The sequence below is a fragment of the Macaca mulatta genome, chromosome 3 (assembly GCF_049350105.2).
Source record: "Macaca mulatta isolate MMU2019108-1 chromosome 3, T2T-MMU8v2.0, whole genome shotgun sequence".
In the NCBI taxonomy this organism is placed as follows: Eukaryota; Metazoa; Chordata; class Mammalia; order Primates; family Cercopithecidae; genus Macaca; species Macaca mulatta.
In genome coordinates, this window is record NC_133408.1 from 188,582,993 (window position 1) to 188,609,634 (window position 26,642).

Genomic DNA, 26,642 nt, shown 5'->3' on the forward strand with positions numbered 1-26,642 from the left:
TTGTGGTGACCTGAATGTGTTTTCCTATAGGAGATAGTGGTTATAAATGGGCTTAGAAGTTTGAAGTTGAAAGTCCTTGACAAATTTCTGCTATCTCAAAGTTTAACAAAAACGGAACTATTCAGAGTATTATACTGGGAATATTAATAGTTCCTTGTGTATAATGGTGGGCTAAACTGACTTTTGTATGCTGATCTGGAACCTAACCAGCTCACCCAGAGTTTCAAACAACTGCCTAACAAATGAACTTTTGAAACATAATCTGTTTTGAATGTTAGCATTGCCTGTAATTTCATTGTTTAATATGACAGTGTTGTATTCCTAAACACTTCTCTTATTAAACTCTGCTGTATGTGGTGATTCTTTTAAAACTATGTCCCTAAAGACCTCTTATCCAGATGCACATCCATGACAGTGGTGCGAGCCTGTTCTTTTTATGGGTTTATTAGAGGATTGTGGTCATCTCCTTTGTCCACACTGATGAAGTAGTAGTGCTCTAGGGCAAGGAAACCAGTGTTTTAGGCTAGAACTACGGAAGCAGTCCCAGAACAGGTAAATCTGTTTTGAAAACCAGGCCTGACACCAAAGACAGTTGAGGAGCAAGGATTTCCAATGGCCTGGATGCGTCCAATCCAGCATGAGCCCTGCCTTCAAGGAAGCAGTGTGCTTCCTACATCCTGGTTCCCATACAGGGGATTCATTTCTAGAGGAGTTAAAGGTTTGGCCCAAATCCACCTGGATCACACCAAACACGACTTCCATCACATTCTGAAAGTTGATAATGCAGAGAGTCTATAAGCGTAAGATTGGAATTTGACCATGTAATTCTGCTCTCATCCTATAGCCTTGCATCTCAAACTGTGCTATGAGTCTAGTTTTAAATCCCCACCCTACCATTTATTAAGGGGATAACCTTAATGCTTCTGTTCCTCAATTTCCTTATCTGTAAAATGTGAATAATAATAATAGGTAATAATGCGGATTAAGTGAGCTTTAGTATTTACAAATTTTAACATGAGGTATTTATTTGTTAAAAGGTGCTTAGAATGGTGTGTGGCAAAGAGCAAGGCTAATGTATTTGGTATTACAAATATATATCCCACAAAACCTCCAGTGTATGCCTGGGAGGATGCAAAACCACAGGATAAAGGGTGGCAAATCTTACTTAATAACTTAGGGAGCAATTATGTTTACATTACAGCAAACATTCTATCAGGAAATAGAACAACATTGAGATAAAACGTGACCCTTCAAGAAATACTCTGCAAAGTCTAGCCAGTTGAGAGCAGTTCAGATTCCCTGGGTTTGTGTTCACTTTTCTCTATTAGGAGTGTTTTAGAGGAAACATCTGGAATATTTGGCTTGTCTTTCCAAGGATGGCTTTGAAGAGTGAACCATGTTAGTGTTTCTGAAAGATTTGACTGTCTCATACAATTGAGACTGATCTGAGCTACAGAATCTCTGTATGACTAAGATTTCTAATGTCAATTTTTAAAAACTTAAAAAAAATACCATACTTCATTAATGTGCTTATCTTTTTTGGGTTTTATTTTCCTTTTGTTTTTACTGAGAACAAATCCTCGTTGAATTAATAAAGACCATCTTTAATTACGTATTTTATTTAGTCATTTGAATTTGACCTTGGCGTTCTAATACAACAGCCTGCCAAGTGCAGTGATGAGCAGGAGCCTCTTTGACTTGGAATCAATAGAGCACCTAAATGACTGTCCTTTCTGAAAGCTGATGACAATACCTACAGCCTTGGTTTCCTTGCCAATATATAAAATAAGCTAGTGTGGAGGCCCCTCGGCCATGAATGTTTCTGTAATCACCTAGGTACCTGTTCACTCTTCCTGCCCCTCAGCCCCTGCAGGAAGGGTCTGTAGACTAAGAGGTGGAAAGCTTTGCCTCTCAGAGGATGAATCAGCAATGGCATCAAAGCCTGATCTTTCATCTGGGAAGGGGTAAAAGTATGTTTTGCTGCCTGAGATGATTATGTTCTTCCAAGAAAGAGTTTTAACTTAAAACAGAAAAAGTGGTGCTGTTTGGTTTGCATGTTCTATATTCCACCAGCTTTAGGTTCTTGAGTTATCAGTGTTAGTGGAACATTAGATATGAAGCAGCATTTATTGTTTTAAAATAGCTTTATAATCAGAAAAACAAAATTACACATTAACTGTAGACTTTTTGGAAAATATAAATAACATAAACCTACAAGCCTGGGGCACTGTTGCTAATTATATAAACCACATTGGAATCATGGTATAGGTTTTTTGTGTCTTGTTCACTAATGATTTGTTATTAGTAGTTGGTGTTTGTTTTAGTGGGTAATGATATTTCGTTAACTGAACATACAATAACTCTGATTGGAAATGCAATAACTTCAAGCTTTTTTCTATTTCTTCACTTATGAGTTGCCTTCCTCATGTTTGTATTTGGAGGTACTCACTGCTTTGCTGGAGATCATTATATATTAAGAATATTGACCTTTTGATACATACTACAGATATTCTCCAAGTTTATTTTCACATTTAGCTATTTAGAATGTGTAATAAGGTTCTGACTTAGGTGGTTTAAACAATTGTCCCATTATTATTAGTTCTTGATAGTACAAGTCCCACCCAATCATTTTTTCATTTTATGTTTTCTTGGCTCTTGAGTATTGATTCATTACCAGTTGAATTTTTCCAGATTTCTCCAAAATTATACTGAATTTGAAAATCTGGGCAAGGCACAGTAGCTGGACAGCCTATAATCCCAGAACTTTGGGAAGCCAAGGCAGGAGAATCGCTTGAAGCCAGGAGTTTGAGTCCAGCCTGAGCAACATAGTGAGACCTTGTCTCTAGAAAAAATTAAAAAGTTAGCCGGGTGTGGCGGCATGCACCTGTAGTCCCAGCTACAGAGGAGACTGAGGCAGGAGGATCACTTGAGCCCAGGAGTTTGAAGCTGCAGTGAGCTGTGATTGTGCCACTATACTCCAGCCTGGGAGACAGGGCCAAGATCCTGTCTCTGAAAATAATATATTTTTTAAAAAAAATCATTTTGGGGAGTATTGGCATTTTTATAATTCAAAATATAATTCTCTTTATTCAGATCACCTGAATAATTTATTGAAATTTCTTCCTTGCTTTGATAATTTAGTAGTTTCTCTTTAAATTTTTGAAAAGTCTGATTTCTGATGATGATTTCCATGTAATCACTTCAGGGCTTATATTTGTGTGACTCTTGGCTTCAAGTAGTTTTTAATCTAAAGTAGCACATCTTAGTATCTGCACAGAAGATGCATTCATTTCTTAGAGTGGCAGAGACATTACCTCAAAAAGATGAAATACCACTGTCTGAGGGTTCAAATGGATGTAAAGACATTTGAACTGTTAATAGTGATGATGTTGTTAGGGCACTTAAAAAGGAAATTTGGAATGGAAATACATATTGCAGAGAAAATGGCAGACATCAGTGGCTGTTTAAATATGGTTGTTTACTGTAAAATCAAAGAACTTTCTCCTTTTTCTTTCTTTCTGTTTTTTTGAGAGACAGAGTCTTGCTCTGTTGCCCAGGCTGAAATGCAGCAGCACGATCATAGCTCACTATATCCTTTAACTCCTAGGCTCAAGCCATCCTCCTGCTTCAGCCTCCTGAGTAGCTAGGAAGGACTACAGGTGCATGCCACACCTAGCTAATTTTTTTTTTTTTAGAGACAGGGTCACACTGTGTTGCCCAGGCTGATCTCAAAATCCTGGCCTCAAGCAATCCTCCTGCCTCAGCTACCCAAAATGCTGGGATTTCAGGTGTGAGCCATCATGCCCAGCCCTCCCTCATTTTCTTAATCGTAGTTTATTAGAGCTGGCATGTGAATTTAATTTGCCATTATTCAATTTCCTTTAATTTACATATTAAAGAATTGTAACAGTTCTTTACCAATGAATCAAAACCATTCACTTGAATTAATTTTCTGCAGGCAGAGGCTCGTCTGCTTGAGGAACAACGAAGAGTTCAGGTTTACCTTCATGAAAGCACACAAGATGAATTAGCAAGGAAATGTGAACAAGTCCTCATCGAAAAACACTTGGAAATTTTCCACACAGAATTTCAGAATTTATTGGATGCTGACAAAAATGAAGGTGAGCCACAAGACTCATAAAACGTAGGTATTTATTATTATCTGCTGTTTTGATATTGCTTGAGATTCTAGACTCTCAAGTCAATGGTGTTGCTTGCCCATGTCAGTCATTTTTAAAAAGATGCATGTGTTTGTACATTGTTATGTAGCGATTTCAGACTTCTGCAGAGCATTTTGGTTTGACTTGAGGGAAGAGTGTATTTAGAGTATGACTTGCTGCATACACTTTAGCATTAAATGATGCTACACTAAGTTTTTTCTTGACTGTTCTTCCTTTGAAAATTATCTAAAATGAGGAGACCGTCATCTTATATTTCCCTTAACCACTCCCATGTTTTACCTGGGGCATGTTAGGAGCTCAATAAAGGGTTGAAGTTTGGGTTTTTCTTCTGTGGTCCTCACAAAGTAACCATATGCTATATACATGTCTTAAATGAAGAATTTGGGAGACCTTTTCTTAACTCATTTGTTTTTATAGTTGAGATAGAAATCCATATTCTCCTTAAATACATTCATTATTTTTAAACAAATATTCGAGTGCCTGTTATGTGTCAGGCATAAATACTATTTCAATCTTGAGAATTTTAGGAAGCATTAGAGTTGTTTCTGATATATATATATATATATTTTTTTTTTTTTTTTTGCTTATTCTTATGTTAGTGGTTTCTCATAGTAAGGAGGAAAATAAACTTACAATAACATAATTTCATTGTTACTTTTAGCAAAATGTACATATTCCAAATAGAGAATATTTGGTTATAATTAAATGCTATTTGTTATTAAAGTCTAAAAACATGGTTATTGCAGAGTATTTTTCATCTCAGTATAAATACATAATTAGTAGAGTGGATAGGCAAAGTTTGTTTCAGTGCATAAAAGGGGTTTCTTCCTCTTTCAGATTTGGGACGCATGTATAATCTTGTATCTAGAATCCAGGATGGCCTAGGAGAATTGAAAAAACTGTTGGAGACACACATTCATAATCAGGGTCTTGCAGCCATTGAAAAGTGTGGAGAAGCCGCTTTAAATGTAAGTAAGATTTCACTGAAAATCAGTCACGCTGATTATTTCCACATGTGAACTGCAAGCATGTGTTATGCATCTCTACTTCCAAATCTAAGTGGTAACATTTTCATTCGAACTCTGAGAACCTTGCTTTGGCTTTATTTTTTTTCTTTGAGGCGGAGTCTCGCTCTGTCGCCCAGGCTGGAGTGCAGTGGCGCCGTCTCGGCTCACTGCAAGCTTGGCCTCCTGGGTTCATGCCATTCTCCTGCCTCAGCCTCCCCAGTAGCTGGGACTATAGTCGCCCACCACCATGCCTGGATAATTTTTGTTTTTTTAGTAGAGACGGGGTTTCACCATGTTGGCCAGGCTGGTCTCGAACTGCAGACCTCAGGTGATTTGCCCGCCTTGGCCTCCCAAAGTGCTGGGATTACAGGCTTGAATCATTACACCTGGCCGAGAAGAACAGCTTCTAAAACACATTGGTTCTTACATCTGAATGCAGAAAGCTTCTCTTGTTTTGACTTTATTGTGCATAATGATTAATTATTTTTGATAACATTATCAAAAATCGTGTTTTTTTAATCCTTCCTTTTCTGCTCTCTTTGGAAGGCTTCTTTTCCATGTTTAATATTGGAGTTGCTGCTGGCACTCAGTCGCCTCTAGGAATTATTAAAGGGTTGAGTATAAAGCTTTCCTTTAGGGTTTTAAAAACAATTTTATGCTGACAATATGGGAGGGAACTGGCTTAGCCGTGGATTTTGTGAAAAAGATCTGTAGGTTTTAGTAAAAACTTCAGTATGGAGTCCTCAGTGTCGGCACATACAGTGTCTTTACCGTGTGGGGATTCCAGAGCCTGGCCAGGCTGCCTGCACTCGGATCTCAGCTCCACCATCGACGGCTGTCTGACCCTTGGCGAGTTACTTCTGTCCCTGTCATTTCATTTTATTTTTATTTTTTTTAAATAGAGTGATAATGCCTCTCTCATAGGATATTTGTGAGTAAATAAAACATGTAAAGTGCTTAAATCAGGGCACTAATTGCTCAGCAGTGATGACTGCTACATGTTCTTATGAGTACACGCAATTTTTTTAATTTAAAAAACTCATTTAAAAATTACCCTTCAGTTTTTATGACTTTATTTCCAAGCTAAATATTCCTTTAAAGGGCCTGATTCACACACACACACACCCCCCTCACCCCCTGTGATTCAAAAGGGGCCAATTTGGTGAAGACATTTCTTCAGTAATAGAAGATGCCTTCCCAGTTGTTGATTCAGAACTCAATTTACCTATATGGGCAGCAGAGCCAAGTAAATTACTTGACTTTCCTTGAAATGAATTAAGTGGGAAGTCTGTTATTTCATCAGATAGATTAACGAAGCAGTTTTTGTTTTTTTCATGTAAATTGCTATATACTAGGTATGAGATTGGCCTTAGGGAACTCGTGTTCTATGTAAATATAGTTAGATTTAAAATAAACATGATAGCTGGGTGTAGTGGTGTGTACCTATAGTCCCAGCTACTCAGAAGCCTGAGGCAGGAGGGTCACTTGAGCCCAGGGGTTCGGGACCAGCCAGGGCAATGTAGTGAGACCCTGTCTCCTTTAAAAGGAAGAAAGGAAAAAAAAATAGGCATTATAAATTACGTTTTCAGTTTTATAGGAAAGATGGGATATTAATTCTAATGTTCATCTTTTCCAAACCAAAGTAAGGTTCTAAATTGGAGAAGTAATCAACTATGATTCTTATGTCCCATTGTTTTCTTTCTTGGATACAATCAGCTGCCTGATATTCTGGGCACTGAATAAATGCTGTCCGATTGACTTTGTCAGTGGGAGTCTTGAATCTGACATTTACCTAACTCAACCAGTTAAAGCAAAAGTATATACCTTCTATGTAAAATCATTTCTCTATTTGAGGAAGCTTCATCTGTCAGCAATGACAACACAAATAAACTGTCTTTACCAGCAGTTACATTTTATGAGAAATCAAGCTTTTAAACAATGCTTGTACTACTTAAATCTAAGCCACTTATTAACCTGAATTTAAGAACCAAAACAAGATTTTCCCCCATGAAGAAGAGTTATAGCTCAGTAAACCCATGTTGCATCCACCTTCACTTGCAAAAGTCATATATTAGTTTTTTTAGTAAGTTACTGATTCTATTTATTGTTTACATAAGAACTGTTTCTACACTGAACTCATGAAACTCTGGGTTTTTTAATCGTTGTGCTTATGAAGTAAAATGTTCAGGAAAGCAAATACTTTTCCAATTTTCTGCAAAAGGAGTGTTTCCTGAAATCCACTTTTATTCTTATTTGCAAACTTGCCATTGGCTCCTCCTGTTGGAATGTTGTCTGACTGGTGTGTGGGTTCCTCGTGCCCTTCCCTGCTCTGGGCTCACGCTTGCTACCTCCATTCTCCATCTCTGGGAAAGCCCACAGAATTGAAGCTCAGAGGGAGCGTGGGTGCCTAGGCCATAGCCTGGCACACAGTAGGTGCTTGATTACTTATTGTAAGAAAGAAACACAGCTGCTAAAAAACAAATACTTTTAAATAGGTTTTAGTTTTTATCATTTATGCGGTAAATGTAGAAGACAGATTATAACCCAAACCATAATTATTTTCAAAAACCCACTGATTATGAAAAATCAGGAGAAAAATAGGTTAGTAAAACTTAGAATTATTGTACATGATTTTAAGTGGGATTTAATTACCTTGAGAACACAATTTTTAAAGTTTAAAAATTTTTGCCTAATTAAGTTGAATCATAGTGTACGAGAATCATTTGTAATTAGCATATTAAATGCCATAGAAGGCACTACGTAAGCGATTTTTTTAAGTGCAAAAAAGTGTAATATCAGTCCTGTGTCTTTCTCTGGACTAGAACACTCTATATGTTACACTGAAGCTGTTATTGATGAAATAAACTCCTTTGAGAGGCCAAAAACAGTTTCTTATCTGGCTAGTCCTTTTATACCACTAATTTGGTTAGAAAACCGGTTTTACTGCTAATATCTGGCCTAGACTGAAATTCTTAGAGGTTTCCAGTTTATCATGTAAATCAAATATTTTTTGTGTTCGATGTTTTAGAACCTACTTATGAATTTTTCTTAAGGCATTTTGTTTTTTTCCTAGTTAAAACCAATTTAAAAATTAAAGGCTATTTCTGGAAAACTGGCTCAAAGGGAATTTCCCTCATGGCATCTCCCTCTCGCCACCTAAAAGCTGGCAGCCCTCAGTGAAGTGAAACTGAAGGGAGAGCCCTCCCAACCTGGGCGTCGGCGGGCGGGGACTGTCCATCAGGATTCTGCTTTGTTTGGAAGCGTTCTCTCCAGTCTTCAGAGAGCCTCATGATCAAGGGCATTTGTGCTCAACTGATATGTGAGGCAATCAGCCTATTGCTCTGGGGCGCCAGGAGGACTTTGGGAACTTTGCACACAAATATTCAAGGATGGGATTTAAAACTGGTTGCAAGCTGAGCAAGGAATAGGAGAAATGGCTTGTTTAATAGGCAGGTGACCCCATGCATGATTGCTGGCCCAGGAACAGGTTGGGAATGTATCGAAAAATAATCTATATTAAAATATAGAAAGCGATGGCCCCCATCCACTTAGTGAGGCTTGAAGGGGAGCGTCTTGAAAGCAGAGACCATTCCTTCCTGTGGTCATTTTACAAATAATTGAATGCCCACTGTGTGTGCCTGGCCCTGTGCTAGGCTCTTAATTTTTCTTAGTTGACCAAAGCAACTACAGTCTCCTACTTAGAATGGCTCACCTTAATGAGTTTTTTGACTTTAAAATGGCATAAAAGCAATAGGCATTTATGATACTCTCAATAAACTCATCATACATTGAAAATATTGTCACACACTGAGGTCCGGACGCAGTGGCTCACACCTGTAATCCCAGAATTTTGGGAGGCCAAGGCGGGCAGATCACCTGAGGTCAAGAGTTCAAGACCAGCCTGGCCAACATGGCGAAACCCCGTCTCTACGAAAAGTACAAAAATTAGCTGGGCGTGGTGGCGGGCATCTGTAATCCCAGCTACTCCGGAGGCTGAGGCAGGAGAATCATTTGAACCTGGGAAGCGGAGGTTGCAGTGAGCCAAGATTGCACTGCTGTACTCCAGCCTGGGCGACAGAGTGAGACTCTGTCTCAAAAAAAAAAAAAAAAAAAAAAACCACACATTCAGTATATGATGGGTTTATTGAAACATAATCCCAAATTGAGGAGTATTTTTAGCTGCATGATGTAGTCGGTGTTTCAACTCAAAGGGCAAACAAATTTTGCAGATCAAACCGAAATGGTCGTTTCATTTATTCAGCAAGCATTTAGGGCATTCCTGTAGTAGACGTGATGTCAAGAATTCTGAATTAGAATGCCTTGCCTTTGTCCTTGTCACATCTCCATGACCTCATCTGCCTGGTTTAGTGCCTACATTGCATGTCCATTTGAAACTCACCTCTTCATCCATTCCTTAGCACAGAGGTGGCAGCTGTGTAGCATGCATGAGTCACTCTGCCCTCATGCTTTGTTCATCGTAAGCATTAGTAATCTAATAGGGTATAATTTCCCACAGGGTCTGGATGTGGCCTCAGAATCCTTCTCAAAGCAGTAAGCAGCCGGCCTGTCTCGATAGCGAGCTGTCTCCTCCTCTGTCGTCTGGATGAGTCAGTGGAGCATGGGAATTCCTCCTCCCTTGGCTCTTACTGTTTTCTGTGCATTTTCTCTCCAGTCCCAAGGCTACCATCTTAATCTGGGCTTCATCTATCACTTCTCTTCCCAAATGGCCCCACACCTCTCCCATTCCCTTTTATCCCTCATGATAATTAGCAGTTTCATCTTTCAGAAATACCACTTAATACGTTTATAATTTTACTCTGCGTTCTTTTCATCCTTTGTTTTAAACAAAGCAGAATAAAGCCCTTCCTTGTGATAATATAAATCATATTATACTAAATGAAAATCCTCTAATTAGCCCACATTTTCATGAACCCCATCTTCCAGTGAAACTATTATAATATCATTCCCCCACCCCGAAACCCTGGCTAATGTCTCTATTTGTAACACAGTCATTCTTACCTTCTGTTTGTCTTAGTCCTGCTTTTAAGGCCAGCTCAAATCCTCCCTTCTAGAAAGAGCTGACCTTAACTCTTCCATCCTAAACCCTATTTGTAAAACTCTCATCACAAGTGTACATGTGTTTATAACTTCCTGTGCTTCCTGTCACTGCACCATAGGTTGTACAGCCCTTGAGAGCGAAGCTCACGCCTCATTACAGTTTTATGCTCTGCGGTTTCGGGCCTAGCCTCTTACCCAGCAAGGATCTGTGGATGGTAATGGTGAAGGGCATCTGCTACAGGGCTGCCGTCTCGGCTCCACGACTCTTGACCCCGCTGCGTGTGTCATCTCAGCTGGAGCTCACCATTGCATAAATTTGCCTCACTCTACCTTCCTAGTTTTTCTGTCTTCTCTTCTTAGACACAGTCCTTCTTTTTTCTACCTGTGAAATAACCTATTTATCTCTCAACACCCAGCTGAAAAGTTTTCTCAATCACATTGGAATGGTAGCATCTCCCCCTCGAAATAATAGCACATTGGACTGTTGATGTGACATGTGTACTACTTTATGCTTTAGATGTCCGTGTGAATGTCCCTCTCTTGTAGCAGAGATGGCTCTATCCAGTTTTGTGTCCTCAGAGCTTAGCATGACACCGTATCCAGAATAGGGTTTCAGTATACTTACATCTTAGTTATACTTCCCATTGCTCTGAAAAGGACTTGGGGCCGCTTACACAATACGTGAAATAAAATAGGATAAATCAGAGAGGAGCAAAATAAGGATATGAAACACAGAATAAAGCTTAATATAATTCTCAAAGTGTGTGCAATGCAGTCCAGTACTCTGGTTAGAGTTAGTCATAATTTGCCCTGAAATCATTGTAGTCAGTACAGAGAGCTTGGCACTAAAGACAGCCAGCGCCGTGGGGTATAATCAGCTGGTAACGCAGAATGATTTTTCTTGGTGGTCAGAGCTGAGGATACTTTCTCCAGTGGCTCATCCTAAAAAGCATGGTAGTGCCGTGGACAGCATCATCAGCAGTACACGTACAAGGAAATAGGATGTCAAGTCCTTGGGTAGTTTGATAATTTTCCATGCCACCAACTTATAGCATAATGCCAAAATAAGGTTCAGGAGAAGGGTCAAATGATGCAAGCTTGTAAGTTCTTGTTAGTTAATGCTTGACTATACAGTTGATTCCATTTTGAATGTTTAACACATAATGGCTCAGCAATCTGGATGTTACTGTATTCCCCTACAAAGACAGTTTTATAAACAAACATAAATCAGGCTGTAAGAGAATATTTCCTTACTCTTGGTCCTCAGGGCAGAAGTAGCAACAAAAAAGCACCTCTTTGAAACCATATCTTGATTTAGTGTCCTCAGCCTAACAGGTATTGCAGTGTGGCCCAACAGAGAGGGGTCTGTTAGATACTTCAACACCCAGCAGGGCTGCTGGCTCTAACACTGGGGTGTTGAGCTGCAGACACTGACTGAGGAGCAGTGTTGTGAAAGTTATTTGCGGTTCTGAGAGAATTGCTGTGTTGAAACAGGAGAAATTTTCAGAAGCTGCTCTCAGTAGCTGGCTCCAGGATTGGGCTGATGGTATAACACTTATAAAAGGCAGCACGTCAGATAGAGAATTTGATAGGCAGAAATTAGGTAGCTCTGGCAAGTTATTTTTCAGTGGAAGACTAAGGGGTAAATCCTAGCACCTTAGCAGAAAAAGTTCTGTGATTTGGATTGGGAAGCCGAATTAGAAATAATTATAAAAGCCCAGTCATTTGTGAACTTAGATACAGTGAACAGACTAATGTACTACCAGGTACTTCTGGTAGATTTGAGTTTGGGTTTAGTTGGACATCCAAGATCCCCTTTGTCTTCTGTAGTTAAGTGCATGATTAAACAACTGAGTCTTGATGCAAACATTCTGTGGATGGTAAGAGAAGAAAATTGTCCAGTCATTGATAACATTAGCTACAGAACCTTACATTTGGAGTGTATCCCGGCTTGGTTTGCTCAAAGGAGATGGGATACACATCGATAAAACCGGCTTACACATGTAGGAAGAGGGTCAGATGAGAAACTCCTGGACTCTTAGAGCCATAGCTATTCCTTAAAGCTGGCTAATGGGTTTATGGGGGTTGATTTTACTATTCTTTTCTCTTTTTTTTTTTTTTTTTTTTTTTGAGACGGAGTCTCGCTCTGTCGCCCAGGCTGGAGTGCAGTGGCGCGATCTCGGCTCACTGCAAGCTCCGCCTCCCGGGTTCACGCCATTCTCCTGCCTCAGCCTCCCGAGTAGCTGGGACTACAGGCGCCCACAACCGCGCCCGGCTAATTTTTTGTATTTTTAGTAGAGACGGGGTTTCACCGTGGTCTCGATCTCCTGACCTTGTGATCCGCCCGCCTCGGCCTCCCAAAGTGCTGGGATTACAGGCGTGAGCCACCGCGCCCGGGTCTTTTCTCATTTTGAACATTTGAAAATTTTCTATATTAAAACATTTTTTAAGAAACAAAAGAAATGTGCAGGCTTTGATTAAGTGGATGTTGGAAAGGAGAAAGTGTCTTTAGGACAAAAGGAAGCATAGTTTTGTACAGTAAGTCGAACGTTTAATTACACAAAGAACTGATATATGCTGATAATATACATTGATTCAGATAGCATGTATGCTGATCATATACACTGATTCAGATGGCATGTAGCTAAATTTGTGAATTATAGGTACATAACTTCAAAGAAACGAGGATGGTTTGGATTTATTTTATCTTGCCAAGGGATGAAGAGAATAATCATTTTCCCTAAAAGAAAATGTACAGTTGTCATTTTGGAGTCTAACATAACCAGGCTTTGATTTTTTTTTTTTTTTTTTTTTTGAGATGGAATCTCACTCCGTCACCCAGGCTGGAGTGCAATGGCATGATCTCAGCTCACTGCAACCTCCGCCTCCCGGGTTCAAGTGATTCTCCTGCCTCGGTCTCCTGAGTAGCTGGGATTATAGGCATATGCCACCATGCCTGGCTAATTTTTGTATTTTTAGTAGAGACAGGATTTCGCCATGTTGGCCAGGCAGGTCTCGAACTCCCGACCTCAGCTGATCCACCCGCCTTGACCTCCCAAAGTGCCAGGATTAGAGGTGTGATCCACCACACCTGGCCCAGGCTATCATTGTTATATCCAACATACACCCTCCTTTCTCTTAATTGTAGGGAAGACTTTAATCATTTCACAAGCAAATCCACTATGGATGCATGTCCCTACCCAAATTTGACTTTATACCCACATCAACTAAATTGGAGTTGAAATAAGTACTAAAGTAACCCTTGATTGGTTCAAGGCCAATTAGAGACCCTGCCCATGAACTTCTCTTTCCTGTCGATCCTCACTGAGTCAGGCAGCCCTACTACCCATCTTCCTATACACTACTTCTGCTTCTGAACTAACTTAATTATTCCTTTCTGAAACATCATTCTGCCTGGGGAATCTTTTCATTCTCTTCAGAGAAGTCAGTCTTTCCTGGCAAGTCTTAGTTCTACTTTCAAAGTTTAACATTTTCGTCTCTAAACATTCAGCCCCTGAATCTAGTCCACTTACAGCCTCCACATTTACAGAGTACATTCCAAAAGGCTGAAAACAAGGACTCCAGCCTCACCTTGAACTAAAGGAAAATATAAGTGTCAGCCAGGACTAGGGGAACAACCAGGGGACGTAACAAAGGCCAGAATCAAAATGAAACCCACACAGTGATGGCGCTGGGATCAGGAATGTGTAGATAGTAGATCAGAATCCAAAGGCAACAATGACATTAAAAATTTAAAAATTATGGTCTGAGGCACAGAGCCATGATTCCAAGATAGATACAAATGATTGAAGCAAAAAGTAGCAGCAGGTAGGCCAGTTAAAATAATGAGAAAAGGTTGGGCATGGTGGCTCACGCCTATAATCCCAGCACTTTGGGAGGCTGAGGCGGGCGGATTTGAGAAGAAAGTATATTCTGCTGTTGTTGGATGAAGTAGTCCATAGATGTCAGCCAGTGATTTGTTATTAATCTTGTGAGTCCTGGGGAACCCAGAGGAACTCCCTCTTCAAACAATGTTTTAGCTGAGTCTGCATGTGTTGGGGAGTTCTCCAAATTAACTCTCATGTAGTATATGATGCGTAGTAAAGGGAAGACTTAAAATGCGCTCATTCCAATGCTCCGTGTGTATGACTGAAATCCAGGAGCAGCTGGATTTTTGAATTTAGACCAATAGAGGCTCTGGGGGAGGAGCACTTTCTTGCTGCATTCTTTAACATTGCCGGGGCGTCGCCACGAAAATCATGAAGGTCAGGCACGGTGGGTGACACCTATAATCCCAGCATTTTGGGAGGCTCAGTCGAGTGGATCACCTGAGGTCAGGAGTTTGAGACCAGCCTGGCCAACATGGTGAAATCCCGTCTCTACTAAAAATAAAATTAGCTGGGTGTCATGGCATGCACCTGTAATCTCAGGTACTTGGGAGACTGAGGCAGAAGAGTCACTTGAACCAGGGAGGCGGAGGTTGCAGTGAGCCAAGATCACACCACTGCACTCCAGCCTGGGCGACAGAACGAGACCCTGTCCCAAAAAACAATAAATAAATAAAAGAATGAGAAAAGAGTACTTACTCAACTGTTAGTGTTTTTGTCTCAGTATTTTAAGTTTTAGACCACGCTCCATCTGAAAAACTGTTGGTTGCTGCTTATTGAAAGAGGTTAGGTGATAGAGTAGAAAAGGCCTATTAAGAAAATGCAAGATTATTTCTAAATGATTTTTGAGGTCTAACATTTTTTTGCCTATTAATATCGAAATTAATGTTTTCCCCTGAGCGCACACAGACTGGCAGGGGTGGACACCACAGAACCATGCCGGGCGGTGGGGACACCACAGAACCATGCCGGGCGGTGGGCACCACAGAACCATGCCGGGCGGTGGGCACCACAGAACCATGCCGGGCGGTGGGCACCACAGAACCATGCCGGGCGGTGGGCACCACAGAACCATGCCGGGCGGTGGGGACCACAGAACCATGCCGGGCGGTGGGGACACAACCATGCCGGGCGGTGGGGACACAGAACCATGCTGGGTGGTGGGGACACCACTGAGCACCTTCCCAGATAATGGTCTAAGTACCTGATCTGCACACATAAATCTCTGTGGTTTTTTTTCTGAAACCTTTGCTTCTCTATGTTTTGCATGGAGATAATATTACTTGAAGACCAAGTGCTGATGCTAATGGGAAAAACGACACTGCCCCCAAACAACTGCACGATACGTTTTTGTTACTTAATGGGGCCTCATTTCTCTCCCCTTCTTAAGGAAAAATTATCTAGAGGTAAGACTGTGGACAGTGTCGAGCCAGGTCCTGGTGTCCTGAGGTTGAGCGTTGTTGTTGACTGCCTGTCCTCAGGGAACTCTCCTAAAGCTCTTATAATTGATCTGCTCTCTTTAGCCCTTTGCTGGATGAAAGATGTGGAGGCTGAATGTACCCTCAGAGGTAGTGTAGGCAAGAGCAGCTTTCCACAGACTGTCAGATCTGTCCCCTCAGCCTGGAGAGCACCAGTTTATGTACGCGAAATGGTGAAGGAGGCTCCCCTCGAGCCTGTAGCACCCCAGTGTTCCTCTTTAGCAATATTCTTGAATGGTGCTGGGTTATTAGGAAGTGTTCGAGTGTTAAAGTATCACTTGGGATCACAACTGACCCCCAGAAATTGTGTGTAAATATATACCAACTCTCCATGAGATGATGCCCTCCGACCTCTCTGTATGCCATATTTGGTTTACCTTTTTAAGAAAGAGTAGGATAAAAAGTTATGTGAGACTCTTAACGTGTATTTTCTCTTCGTGAAATTGGCGTTTAGAATTATCCTTTTAGTGGAAATGTATGGAATAAAAGGTTGTGATTCAGTTATCATTATTATGATGTTGCTGGTTCAGCCATTTAGGAGATGATTTGACGAATGCCACTTCACTAGGTATTTAGAAGTATGGCGGTGGCCGCAGGCAGACATGGCCCCAGTGGGCAGCACTGAGATGTGCCCAGCAAGAAAGGCCATTAGCAAGGAATTGGCAGGTGTGATTAGTGTTGGGATGGGGTTTGGGTAATCTAACAGCAGGGCAGCCTCGGCCTATCTTGGAAATTCAGAGAAAGCGTCCCTGAAAAAAGTGTTTGAGATGGAGAAAAGAGTTAAAGCTAGCTGGGCAAAGGGGGATCCCAGACAGAACAAAGCCCCTCGGTGGGCGTACACACAGCCCATTCTAAGAATGAAGAAACCAGGTATGACCTGAGGTAGAAGGTAAGCATGAAGGCAGCATGGGCTGGCCAGACCAGGAGAGACCTTGAAAGCCGTGTTGATGATAATTGGCTTAATCCTAAGGTCTCGAGGAAACCAATGGAGAGTGATACAGTCATGGAATCGACGGGATATATGTGCTTGCTGCCATGTAGAAAGTAGGTGAAAAGAAGAAGAGTTGTTACAAGTTGTGATGGTTAATATTGAGTGTCAACTTGATTGGATTGAAGGATGCAAAGTGTTGTTCCTGGGCATGTCTGTGAGGGTGTTGCCAAAGGACATTAACATTTGAGTCAGTGGGCTGGGGAAGGCAGACCCACCCTCAGTCTGGGTGGGCACAATCTAATTAGCTGCCAGCGAATAGAAGGCAGGCAGAAAAACGTGAAAAGGCGACACTGGCCTAGCCTCCCAGCCTACATTTTTCTCCTATGCTGGATGCTTCCTGCCCTTGAACATCAGACTCCAGGTTCTTCAGTTTTGGGACTCGGACTGGCTGTCCTTGCTCCTCAAGCTTGCAGATAGCCTATTGTGGGACCTTGTGATTGTGTAAGTTAATACTTAATAAACTCCCGTATATTTATCTCCTATTAGTTCTGTCCCTCTGGGGAACCTTGACTAACACACAAGTATGCCAGTTAGGTTAGTTAGGTTTGTTGTCATGGTTCAGGTAGTGATAGTGGCCCACTGGAGACTGGGCTGGTCGTGGGGGGAATGGAGAGAAGAATGATGCAAAGATGCTGGCTTTGTAACCGACAGGTTTTGCGTTTTGACAGTTGTTAAAACTGGATGATGAGTACATGGGGTAAGTTTTACTGCTCTTTCTAATTGTGAATATATTTGAATTTTTTCCACAATAAAACGTTGAAAAGAAATGGACAGGTTATGTGGATCGAGTGGATTCACAGGAGTCATGAGTGGGAAAGCAGGAACTGAGTCCTGGGGCCCTGACGAGCTGCTGGGTGAGTGGTGGCGCTTGCCAAGAAGAGCTCCAGAGAACGCAGGACTGGGGAGCGGATCAGGCCATTCATGACATAAGGCTTTGGGAATCCCATGATGGCCCAGGGCAGGCCACGTGGGCTCACGTAGGGGAAGTTTGGTGTAGACCTGAATGTGTCTGTCCTCAGTGTAACAACTGCAATCATGTAGCAGTTGAATGAGCCCTGAGGGACAGCCTGGGAGATGTCCTGTTTCTTACATGTGAAAAGCTCCTGTGAATACATGGAGGGTCCTGAGTCAAACCCATTACTACTTATTTTTGTAAACCTCAAACATTCGTTCTTTGTTTTCTTGAAAAAAAAAAACATCCATTTGATCCAGCTGATCTCTCTCCTTAAAGTTTTGTAACCTCTCTTCATCGTTTACCTCCCGAATGTTAAATCTACTCCCGTTTTGAACATCTTGTCTCTATTTCCTTAAAATTCTCTCACCTATATTATTCTAGTGTGTTCTTTGTCTGCTCCTTGACCAGTTCCTAAATGGCTTTTCTCTGAACCTCAAATACTAAATTCACATTTTCAAGGCCAGATTTTTTTTTTTTTTTTTGAAACAGAGTCTCGCACTGTCACCCCGGCTGGAGTGCAGTGGTGCGATCTTGGCTCACTGCAACCTCTGTCTCCTGGGTTCAAGCGATTCTCCTGCATCAGCCTCCCGAGTAGCTGGGATTATAGGTGCCTGCCACCACCCCCAGCTGATTTTTTTATATTTTTAGTAGAGATGGGGTTTCCCCATGTTGGCCAGGCTGGTCTAGAACTCCTGACCCTCATGATCTGCCCGCCTCGGCCTCCCAAAGTGCTAGGATTACAGGTATGAGCTACCGAGCCCAGCCAAGGCCAGTGTTTTGACACACTTCCCTTAGTAGGTTCCATGCGAGTCCTCCCATCTCACCAGCCAGACTGCTGTAGTTGAAAGCATTTTGGAATTGGAGTCTGAAGACTTCTTGACTCCTGGAGATGTGGCTTTCCATGGGAGAAGTTGTTCCTGGCATTCCTCGGGAAATTGATATTTTTCCAAATTCCAAATCTGACAAAAAATGGCCAAAAAATTTTGAGAAAATTCGGAAAAGTATTGTAATTCGGAAACATTATAGTCAACAGAGAGATGTCACTGGTTCAGAGGAGTCCACCAATGACAGATCGCAAGCAAGAGCGTGGAGTAAGTCGAGGCTGGCGTTTTCGGGAAAGAGGGTGAAGGCGTGTGGCAGGGAAGCCGTGCAGGCTGAGTGGTCAGGCTGCCAGGTGGGCAAGGCCTTGTAAGGTGGGTCTGTAGCCCCCTGCTGCTAAGGGTGAAGTCATTCTTGCAAATAAAATAAGTATTAATATTTATATACATAACATACTACACATAAATCCTGCGAGTGGCCTTCCAGAAAAATAGCAAGTTTTGGAAGCAAATTGAGCCCTTAAATTGGCAGTTTTGACACGCAGTTCTTTGTAGGGCCGTTAACTTGTTAAGAGATCCTGCATGTTACCGTGTTCGAAAACTACCCAATAACATTTCTAGCACTTTCTAGTGTTTGAATCCTCGCTGTAGGCTAGAGCACTTTGTAAATACTGTAACAGAAGGAAGGCAGAGAGAAGTATATCTGAATGTTCTGGAATAATTTGATGTGAAATCTGAAAGTGATCTAAATTCTGAATTGGCAGAAACAATATCTATTTCAGTGGCAAAACCACAATTAGGTCAAGCAGAAAATATTTTCATTGTTTAAAAGAAGCAAGCTTATATGAAATAAGATATGGCCCAACTTGGAGGTGCTTTTGGTTCACTCTGAAGATTAAGACCATCCAGGCAAAGTGGAAGAAGTTTCCCTACGTCTGGGATAGCCATGAAACAAAGAGCAAGGCTATCTGGAAGTGCAGTTAACGCTCTGTGTGTTTTAACATTTTTAAGATGGTAATTTTAAAATAGTAAATATCTGCAATACTGCCTTTGAATATTAAGTGATTTTTATTTGGCAATTATTTTGCATTAAGTTCCCTTTTAATGTTTTCTCTTATCAAATGTTTATGTCAGGTAGAGACCATATTTATATCTTATTGAACCTATCACAATATATTCATAATAATAATAAACCTTGCATTTATTGTATAGAGCTTTTTTTAACAGAAAACTTCAGACACTCCTAGTGTAACCCTGTTGCAGAAAAATCATTCATCCTTACTTTTACATGTTATTTTTTAAAAACAAGTAAATCAATCAAATTGTAAAAAATGCAGACTAGGTAGAATTGGGAATGCTGATTTCTGGCACCTGAGCCCTGCAGATTAATGGATCGGTGTTGTGGCAACAGGGGCGTGCCCCAGCGCCTGGGTCTGTGCTTGGCTAGGGGTGGTCCGGAGCTCCCTCCCACCAACCTTCCCAGCCCGGCTCCCGCGCAGCCCGGAGCCAAGCCTGTCTCTGCCACCAGTTCCTGGCAGTGTGCTTAGCTGTGACAGACAGTTCATCTGTAGAATGGGGATGAAAACAGCACCTGCTTCCCAGCGTGGGCTGTCGCGGCCCCGTAAAGGGTGGTGGTGGCGTGCACTGCATGCCCAGCAGCAGCGCTCTTTTTCTTGTTAGCACTTAGCTCAGTCTCCTTTGCTTTCCATTGTCGCTGCCTGCCTTTGGCCACAGCAGCCTCTGCGGCCAGCCTTCGCGTTGCATTTCCACGTTGTTCCTTGTTGCAGGGAGGCCCCTTTGCTGCCCTGCGCCGTGCTCTGCCCCTCTTCCCGTCCTGCGGTGAGGCCCTGACCCCTCGTAGCGCCACGCAGATCCACGCCTCTGGTTTGCAGTGAGTGGGTGGGGGACCAGTCAGACTCGCGCCCTGAGCCCCGCTTTCCCTCGCGTTGCCTGCGCAGCCGGGCTGATGACCGACCTGAGCGGCTAAAGCCTTCTCCAGCTGAAACAGTCCAGACTGTTTAACAAGGAGAAATTGGCAAAGCAGAACTGTCGCTTGGAAAATGCTGTTTTCGTGATCTCTGAGTTTTCACTGTTTTTAATGCAAGCTTGAAATCAATATTTAGTTTTGAGTGTGGAGAATAGATTGTTTTTTATGTATGTAAACAAAATGTCCTATGTGTTTCAGTGATGGTACCAAAAGTATTTCTTGATCTTATTTCTTAACTTTGAAAAGGTATCTATAGCTTTTAGAATATTTTATATACTAGTACATGCATTGTATACATTAATACACAATTTAATCCCCAATAACCATCTTTTGTTTCTATTTCTGCCCCCATTTAAGGACCCCAAAATGTATGTACAGACAGTGCTTGATGTTCATAAAAAATACAATGCCCTGGTAATGTCTGCATTCAACAATGACGCTGGCTTTGTGGCTGCTCTCGATAAGGTAGGTGTGTGACGGTTGTGACTTGCCTGTAGTATATGTGGATGGGGCGTTTGTCTCTAACTGTATTTTGTGTAACACAGGCTTGTGGTCGCTTCATAAACAACAATGCGGTTACCAAGATGGCCCAGTCATCCAGTAAATCCCCTGAGTTGCTGGCTCGATACTGTGACTCCTTGTTGAAGAAAAGGTATTAAATGACCCTATGTTTTCTTAGTCTACCTGTTTAAAATCTCAGCTTTTATATGAGGAATTAAAACTTACATTACATTTTACATACATTAAATTGTAAATTTTGTGCCTCAAGAGAAAATGCTTGAACGTAATCGTCTTTCCGGTTGAAAATCCGCCTTCCCTCCCACTGGCTGTTTTGAAAACAGAAGGTGTCTCAGTGTATTGTGGGACTTTGGTTATTCTCCATCCAAGTACTAACCCGGCCCCACCCTGTTCGCTTCTGAGATCAGACGAGATCGGGCACGTTCAGTTCAGGGTGGTATGGCCGTAGATTACCTTTGTTGTTCTGTGTAGTTTTAAATTTGTTTTTGTTAGATGAGTTTCTGTTGCTGTTTCATATTCTTTACTTTTGAATCTCATTTCTCAATTGATATGTTTTCTAATCAGTGTATGTGTATTAAGATCTGGAAGCAAGATAATATATAGCTTTCTCCTCTGCGTTGTGTTTTGAAGTTCTCACTGATTGTTTTGTTTGTATGTTCTGGTTTCTCTCAGCTTCTCTTTCACTTTAAGTGTCTTTCAGTTTAGAGATGCTCTACTCCAAATATCACAACAATACGTTTTAAAGATTTTAATGAAGGAAGCCAATCTCCTTCTGGCTTTCTGTTGCAATAGTTTTCCCCACTCCCAAATTATACTGGTTTTGATATTAATAAATTATATTTGAAACAGCTCTTGAAGGCTAGCATAACCCCAATACAAAAGAGACCGAGAATATCCACATATACCAGAATGAAAAGACTACAAACAAGTGTCACTTGAGAATAGAGTTGCAGAAATCTTAAGTAAAATATTAACAAGCCAGATTTACCTGTGAACTAAATAATAATTCTTCAAAACATAGTATAGCTTTCTAGGAACATCAGGATAACCCAGCAGTACCAAGTCTGATGTAGTGTACTGCATTAACAGAGAACTGTGTAAAAACTATGTGGCCTTTTTGGTAAATGATGGGAGAACATTTGATGAAAGTCAATAGCTTTCTCTTAACCCAGTTTACCCAAGGCCAGTGAGAAACTCTGAGTGTTTGATTTTTTTTTTTCCCCTGTTTATTGCAATAAACAGGAATATTTATTCCTGGTTTAGTGTGTAATTTAACAAGTCGGATCCTCTCCAGAAATGAGAAGGGGCTTTAAATTGGAAGGCCTCTTGTGACTTGGTTTCATTCTGGGGGGCTGCATATTATGACTATGGAGATACTCTACTGGGTCTTCAGTTTGTTTGACAGAACACTTAGTATCATGGGTTTTTTTGGTTTTTTTGGTTTTATTTTGTTTGTTTGTTTGTTTGTTTTTGTTTTTTTGAGACTTAGTCTTATTCTGTCACCCAGGCTGGAATGCCGTGGCATGATCTCGGCTCACTGCAACCTCTGCCTCCTGAGTTCAAACGAGTCTCATGCCTTAGCCTCCTGAGTAGCTGGGACTACAGGCATGCCGCCACACCCAGCTAATTTTTTTTTTTTTTTTTTTTTTTTCAGTAGAGACAGGGTTTCACCATGTTGGCCAGGCTCATCTCCAACTCCTGACCTCAAGTGATCCACCCACCTCAGCCTCCCAAAGTGCTGGGATTACAGGTGTGAGCCACCGTGCCTGGCCTTAGTGTCCTTTTTATCCCTTGTCTTTTCATAAATATCCCTCGTCAAGTCTACTGATTACTGGTTAAGGCCACTGATGCAGACAGAATGGCAGAGACATTTCCACAGCATCTATTTAACGAGTGTGTGTTGGGCGAGTGGAGTCAGGGAGGCACTAAGTTAAACTGCTCCAAGGGAAGAGGAACACCCCTGACCCAAGAGTGCCGAGAACAGGGCTCGGTTTTCTGAACCAACTGTTCTCCAGTTGGAGACACCTCTTCTCCAGTTGGAGACACGTCTTCAGAGTTTCTGTGGTGGCTGATTCGTTTTCTATGAATCAGGGGTGTTGTTTATAAAGCGGTCTTGTAGAAAAGACCTGTACAAAACTTCATCTACCTTTAAGTCACTTTTGAATTATTGTTTGTTCATAGAGTGAATCAGTTGTTAAAGGACAATCATCTCTTGTACATATAACTACAGAGGGCAGCAGTTTAGTAGGAATTTAAACCCCTTCATTATCTTTAATGACTGGGCCATGAAAGGGAATCTATGTGCCTTTTTATTTCTCCAAAGTTAAATTACAGCGGACTAGAAAGCAATTGGTAAAGTGAATTTCCTTTACTGAAGTTTAAGTGGATTATCTTAAAGGCAAACTTCTTCAGAATGTTTTTGGAAACGTTTTATAAATATCTCCTGTTGGTTTTCACCTTGGATATTCTAAATGACTATTTCATAATCTGTTCTTCAATGATGAGGTTATGGTATGAGATTGCCAATTTGTAAGGAAAGTCAACCTTCCGTCTTCCTCTGCACTCATCTGATGAGAACTGATCTTTTGAATGCTTGAACCTGCTTTCTGGCTGAGTGGTGCTTGTTTAAATGTACTGATGTTTTAAAACATGGTATCTTTTTTAAATTTTCAGTTCCAAGAACCCAGAGGAGGCGGAACTAGAAGACACACTCAATCAAGTGGTAAGTGCTTCATGATCATACCCATTTCCAGTAGCTGTGTATTTCACAAGCTGTTTGTCATGTTATTTATAGAGGGCCTGTGAAATGTAAAAAGTAATAATCATTGATTTTATTTTGAATCTATGGTTTTACTTCCTAAATTGAGTTACTACTTTTAGCATTCAGATTTTTCTCAGTAATAGTCCAACTCACTGAATTAAGGGATTCACAAAACTTTCAAGACTCTGGGGTGGAGTTTTTGCCATCATAAACGCTGGCGTACAGACCTGCCCGAAGCCAAGGGCACATCTTGGCTCCTGGCTTGTGGCCGGTGACAGTCGGCCCTGCACTGTCGGCTTGTGTGTGTGCTTGTTAAGTGTGTTGTCTCGGTGGCTTTGCCAGATGGTTGTCTTCAAGTACATAGAAGACAAAGACGTATTTCAGAAGTTCTATGCGAAGATGCTCGCCAAGAGGCTCGTCCACCAGAATAGCGCGAGTGACGATGCCGAAGCCAGCATGATCTCCAAGTTAAAGGTGAGTTTCATCTTCCTGAAAAATCCCAGCTTCCGAGTCATTATTAAAACAGCTCTTAGTCTCTCCATGTTATGAGGCAGGCAGAGGAGTTTGTGCAGTGATTTGTACAAGAAGCTCTGCCGCTGCTCTTCTGAAAGCCTCCCACAACTATCGCTCTACTCTCGTTGGGCCCCAGTGCCTTCCTGACCCCTTCCCCCCAACGCCCCCCGTGGGGCTTCCATCCTACCCGGGCCTGGCTGGGCTCAGCTCACCATCTGTGGGGCCTCTCCTGCCTCTCACACCTTTGGCCTTGGAGCGCATTCACATTGTGCTGGCCTGGAGCTGAGTGGAGGTTTTGTTTGCTCTGGGCTTGGTTGCTTTGCTGTCGGCAGCTCTTCTTCCGCCACCTCCTTTGCGCACCTGTTTGTCAGCGCTGTCGACTGCTCTTATCTGACTTGGAGCATATTTTACTGTGACCCGAAATTATGTGGGTATCTTTGTCAGCGTGGGCTGCCGTGAGAGAATACCATAGACCAGGTGGTTTAAACAACAGAAATTGTTTCTCACAATTCGGGAGGCTGCAAGTCCGAGATCAGGGTGCCTGCTGATTCGGTTCCTGGTGCGGGCCCTCTTCCGGCTGTGTAGGCAGCCACCTTCTTGCAGTGCCTCACGTGGCAGAGAGAGTGCAGAGCTCCTCTGCGTCTCTTACAAGCACACCAGTCCCGTTGTGAGGCCCCACGTTCAAGACCTCATCCCTCCACATAGCATCACATTGGAGGTTTGGGCTTCAACACAGGGATTTTGGGGGCACACAGTTCAGTTTCTGGTAAGAGATAGAGACAAATTATTTCATCACTGTATTCTACCATAGTGCCAGGACGCCTTGCTCTTAGATGCTCATAAATTGTGTGTGAATTGTGTGTGCAAAGACTTCACTGTGCAACAGAGAGTTGTGGGGTTTTCGACAGTGTATTAATCCATGCATATTTGTACTGTAAAATAGAGCAAAATGGTACTAGCTTTGCTAGTAGTTCCATATAATTATATATTGTATACTCTGATTTCTCTAAGAGTCCCTTGTATACATTTATATTTTTGTACAAATTAATAAGACAGTCGTCTGCGTTCTTCTCAGCAAGCTTGCGGGTTCGAGTACACCTCTAAACTTCAGCGCATGTTTCAAGACATTGGCGTGAGCAAAGATCTGAATGAGCAGTTCAAAAAGCACTTGACAAATTCTGAACCCCTAGACTGTGAGTATCCGTGTGTCTGTCTGTTGTGTTTACAGGCAGAGTTCTTTGTAGCAAATGAAGAAATGACAAAGTATTAGGTGAAGATGGGAAGGACTTTGTCAGAAATTCAAGAACTAAGAATCAGGAGATTCTTCCCAAATGCCCAACCCTCCTCCCCCAACTCCCGTGTGACATTAGGAGATGACAGCCCCTGAAGTGGTGTCAGCTGTACTGGGGCGAGGTCACCACCTGTTGGGATCTGGGGAGGGACTCACAGGCGTGGTTTTGTCTTGTAGTAAACCTTAGCTTGAATCCATTCTAGCATTTATTTTCATGTTCCCTTGGCCTGCATAGGTAACAGTCAAGCTAAAGACCTGTGGCTTCAGACTGGGATTAGGGATCAGTACAGGCAGATACAGGTGATTCGGTTCTCCAGGAGAGGCAGCTGGGCTGGTATGTTAAGGTCTCGCATAGTAGTAGAATGGCAGATTTATGCTTACGTCATCTTTTGATCATCTTTGTCTTTTTAAAGGAAAAATGGAGAGTTTTATTTTTCCCAAATCAGGATAACGATTCCATTGTAAACCTGGACAGTTTTGCCAGTGGGCTTTGTAACTATCTGTGAAGATGAAATTAGTGTTATAATTTATAGACCATGTGTGTCTTTTCACAGTAATAACTGAAACACATACTGTAGTGAAGTTAGCAGTTTTCTCCTGCTTGTAAGTTTCCATGAGTCTGGGGCTGTGATGATGCCGGGCCTGGCGAGCCCAGGCGTGGCTTGAGTGGACTCAGTGATTCAGGACTGAAAAGGAAAGCAAGGGAAGCAGGGCAGGCATGTGACAGCAGAATTCCGAGGTGGAAGCGAAATGAAGACTGTCACTCTTTGGAAGAAAAGAATATCTGGCTCTTGCGCTTTTTGCTAATTTTAATTGAATAAAATGTTCAATTCTTAATTTTATATTCAAGCAGGATTTTTATTTAATGTGCTTTTTAATAAAGAGCAACCTACATTCATCTGAAATGATTGAATTTTTCAATTTATAAACAAATTAATGTATTCCAGAATGTTCACTCTCCCCTCTCTTCCGCCCCCCAGTGGACTTCAGCATTCAAGTGCTGAGCTCCGGGTCCTGGCCCTTCCAGCAGTCTTGTACGTTCGCCTTGCCGTCAGAGGTAAGGATGGGTTTATCTGCCGTCCCCTTAGTGCTAGGTGGAGGGTGGGGCGGGGCAGCCTTCGCTGTGGAAGGGGATAGGCCTGCAGACGGCCTTCCTGCCGGCTGGCTGCGTCACAGTGAACCGTGAGGCAGCACTC

The 26,642-nt window shown here is 41.9% G+C and overlaps 1 protein-coding gene across 2 annotated transcripts in view; it reads left to right on the forward strand.

The window, feature by feature from the left end:
* Positions 1–26,642, forward strand: part of CUL1 (cullin 1) — a 103,657-nt gene that overhangs the window by 64,450 nt on the left and 12,565 nt on the right. For both annotated transcript variants that reach the window (XM_028846424.2, XM_028846422.2), the window contains exons 8-15: positions 3,959–4,121; positions 5,019–5,149; positions 20,720–20,827; positions 20,908–21,014; positions 23,555–23,603; positions 23,985–24,116; positions 25,231–25,348; positions 26,427–26,503. In XM_028846424.2, the coding sequence (XP_028702257.1) occupies positions 3,959–4,121; positions 5,019–5,149; positions 20,720–20,827; positions 20,908–21,014; positions 23,555–23,603; positions 23,985–24,116; positions 25,231–25,348; positions 26,427–26,503 (885 nt within the window). The remainder of the gene's footprint in view (positions 1–3,958; positions 4,122–5,018; positions 5,150–20,719; positions 20,828–20,907; positions 21,015–23,554; positions 23,604–23,984; positions 24,117–25,230; positions 25,349–26,426; positions 26,504–26,642) is intronic.